At 43.3% G+C, this 3,783-nt stretch overlaps 1 protein-coding gene across 1 annotated transcript in view; it reads left to right on the top strand.

Annotated features, from left to right (window-relative positions):
• The first annotated feature begins 677 nt into the window (after positions 1–677).
• The window catches only part of lrrc58b (leucine rich repeat containing 58b), a 7,964-nt gene continuing 4,858 nt past the window's right edge, over positions 678–3,783 (top strand). Inside the window, exon 1 of the mRNA XM_061235615.1 lies at positions 678–1,648. Coding sequence (XP_061091599.1) covers positions 1,194–1,648 — 455 coding nt within the window. The 5' untranslated portion in view covers positions 678–1,193. The remainder of the gene's footprint in view (positions 1,649–3,783) is intronic.

Below are 3,783 nucleotides of genomic sequence, written 5' to 3'. Positions count from 1 at the left end.
GAGCTGCTGCATTTTGAATTGGCTGGAGCCCTTTCAGAGAGGAATTTGCACATCCAGACAAAAGAGCATTGCAGTAATCTAATCTTGAAGTAACAAAAGCATGCACTAGCTTTTCTGCATTATTTAGGGACAGTATCTTCCGAATTTTGGAGATATTCCTTAAGTGATAAAAAGCAACCCGAGAGATGTTTTTAATATGGGCATCAAATGCAAGATCTGGATCAAAAGTAACACCAAGGTCTTTGAAGACAGCACTTGAGGTGATGCAAATGATGCATATATAGAGAGAAAAGCAAGGGCCCAAGCACAGATCCTTGTGGTACTCCGTATCTAACCCTGGATTGATAAGAGGAGTCATTGTTAAAGTGCACGAATTGATATCGATCTGAAAGATATGATCTAAACCAAGAGCGAGCCTGTCCACGGAGGCCTACAAGATTTTCAAATCTATCCAACAAGTCTAGAGTGCATTTTGCACCAAAGGTTAACTGATGTGCTCAGGTGTGTGTTTCAAAAGCACACTGTGTGAAGAGTTTTGAAGAAGTGGACCTGATATTGAGACAAGTGTGAAAACGATTGTAAAAAAAAAACAGAAAAAAAAACAGGTTGATGACTGGTAAACTGGCTGTCTTGACGCAATACGCCTGTCAGATTTCATAACGCTGTTACGAGTGAGGACAGTGGGCTTACAACAAGTGCAAGATCAGCAGGTTCAAATCGGTCTAGATCTGCCGCTGCAATTATACTAGCAGGTTGTCAAAGAGACTGCAATTATAAACTTTGGACATAAACCATACTTGCGGTTAAAACCATAAAAATAACTGAGTGTAAAGTGGATCTGTTCCTCGAAGCCTCCGTGACGTTTGTGGGTTAAAGTTAAGGCGGTGTTCCGGTGAACCCCGGAACATGAACTAAATATAGTCATATGCTGAGTTGTGTCGGCTTGTCACGTATATCCAGATTCCGGGCGATCTCTGATAGGGAGCTGAATGTAGGCTATACTTTTAGGGACAGTTAGCCTACAGCTTCCAAAACATTCATTACATGAATCCCACGGTTGCATCGAATTTGTTGCAGTTTCAATTCCTTCGTTTATTGTCTTGGAGCGACCTTTGCATTACTTTTTTCCGGAATATAAAGCCACTGGACGTCCTAGTACCCTACATTTCTGTGAGTTTTAGGACTGATCAAAGATGGAGGTCTTCGATGGAATGGATCGTGGGGAGAACATTTTAGACTTATCTCGCCTGAATATGGACAATTTGAGTTTGGATAATATTAGCGAAGAACGAAGGAAAGACACCAAGCAGCTGTACTTGGCTTATAACCGACTGACAGTGTTGCCAGATCACGTCAGTCTGTTCGCAAACCTCGAGTTTATAGATATTAGCAATAATGAAATCTCGGTTTTATGCGAAGACCTGACTAGGTTGAACAAGCTTAAAACGCTCATAGCGAAGAACAATCGTCTGGACGAGTCTTCGCTACCCAAGGACTTCGGCTCCATGCAACTCGAGGTGTTAAATTTAAGTGGAAACAGATTTGTGCAGCTGCCGAACCAGTGTCTGAAGCTGGAGCGACTTAAGTCCCTCTCGGTTGGGGGAAACCGACTGAAAGCAATCCCAGCAGAAATAGAACATTTAACAAGGTATGACAGTGCATCCGAATAAGAAAAGCCATTGTATCTTACATTGAAAATAATATCGAGAATTTGGTGGTAGCATATAGCTCGTTATTGATCGCTAGCTGGCTAGGTAAGATAGACGGCTAAATTAGCTGATTTAAATTAGGATCCATTTCTTAGATGAGCGGGTGATGTTTCAGATCATTCCAGGGTCGCTGTATATTCAGAATGTATTTTGTTGTACAGCCGTATAATCTCTATTGCGTTCAGTAACTTGTAAGTATATTCGCTGGACTGCAACTTAGCATGCATTTGCTCAGTTACTACGGCAGACGGTTAGATACGGCGTGTTTAGCCAATGCCAATTACTGGCGCCGCTTTTGACGGGTCATCAAGTCCAACTTGGGTTGACGCTTAGAAATTTGAATATACCTAGCTAGCTACTGTTATTAATACAGCTTGATACTAGCGACTCCGTGCTTTAGGGTATGGAACTATCTGATGTTTTCATAACTCATTGTAAGAACGGCGCAGGAACCGTTAGCTATAACCTATAGCCTATGCTATTTTCATAACTCTTGTCATTTCTGTGACGCCGATCACGTTGTCCAAACAAGAAATTGAATGGAAGAGGTAGAAGACACAATTAAACCATAACGGTGAGCTGAAGAACGAACGAGTCAGTATTACAAGAGTAGACCAGTGCCAGACTGCAGGGGACATCGTGGTATTATGTAAGGATCCCTTCTGCCCAATAGGGATTGGTCAGAGAAATGCATGAGTGCAACTTAATTTGGAAGCACTGGTTCTTTTGTCATAACGGGTTGAATGCATCCTTCTGGAAATGGTGTGTGTGTGTGTGTGTGTGTGTGTGTGTGTGCGTGTGTGCGTGCGTGCGTGCGTGTGTTTATATGTGTGGTGTGGCGTGGCGATGCTGGCAGGCTGCAACGCAAGTTGCGTGCTTGGACATTTTTGTTTCCTTGTGTTATGAAAACGTATTGACTTTTGGGTTTTCGTGCATCTTTCGTGTGGTCATCCTTTCTTCTGTGGTCTTTTGTGAATGTGCTGAGAAATATATAGGGCGGCCTGTAGCGTAGTGGTTAAGGTAAAGGACTGGGAGATGCAAGGTGCGGTGGTTCTAATCCCGGTGTAGCCACAATGAGATCCGCACAGCCGTTGCGCCCTTAACCCTGCATTGCTTAGTCTAATCAACTATACATCACTCTGGATAAGAGCGTCTGCCAAATGCCAATAATATAATATAAAAATATCTTCCGGGCTCGGACAGTCAGTCTGTGTAGGAGGTATTGTTTTGGGAGTGATTAAGATCTTTACAGCTTGTAACACTGACATTGTGCAAACCCATTAGCCTTACGCTGGCACGCTTATTTACTGCGGCGGCCGCCACATTCACATTTTAGCTGAGGTTGTAAAAACATTTTTTTTTAAAGCTGACGGGCCCTAAATGATGTAGCTTTATCACGTTCTGTACAGTTTATTAATAATAACGCGCTTGTCTGCTTCAACATTTTTTATGAAAGGGAAGGGTACCGCTATCTCAGTGGAACAACATGGACAACCGTCGACATTAATTAACCACAAATAACATTGCATTGTTCTTCTGAGCCGGGACAGTAGCCAAAACAACTCTTCATTACCTCTATGAAATTGTTCACATTTTGAGTTTCAAGATGGTAATATCGATGGTAATATCGTTTAACCAGTGAGTTGGGTGTCTTTTCGTACCACATTTGCTATAACCCACACAACGTTTTAACACCTTTCTGGTATTGCGGAGATTATTCTTGGCTGAGATTAATGCGTTGGTGTCTCGCTTTGCAGACAGGCGTGAATGTTCTGCTGTTGTGTTCGGTTCTCTTCATCAGCAGTTCTACGCAGTTCCACTTTATCGGCAAAGTGGTGCCGATCGGCGATACTGAATGTCAGGGTGACCTGTGTAGAAAGGAAATCGAGATCGAAATCTGCTGCTTTGTCCCTTTCCGCCCACCGTTTTGTCTCCATTTACCGCTTCTGTTCACTCGTGTTTACAGCGGCGTTTGTAGACCGGGTCCCTTGTTTTGCACTGGGTGCTGAGGGGTGGCTAAGGGGAGAGTTCACCCACTCCAACATGGCAGAGTTGTGGCAGTTGGCGCTCTCCC

The sequence above is a fragment of the Conger conger genome, chromosome 3 (assembly GCF_963514075.1).
Source record: "Conger conger chromosome 3, fConCon1.1, whole genome shotgun sequence".
Classification (NCBI taxonomy): Eukaryota; Metazoa; Chordata; class Actinopteri; order Anguilliformes; family Congridae; genus Conger; species Conger conger.
The sequence above is the reverse complement of the archived record's forward strand: the minus strand, read 5'-3'. Positions and strand labels throughout refer to the sequence as shown.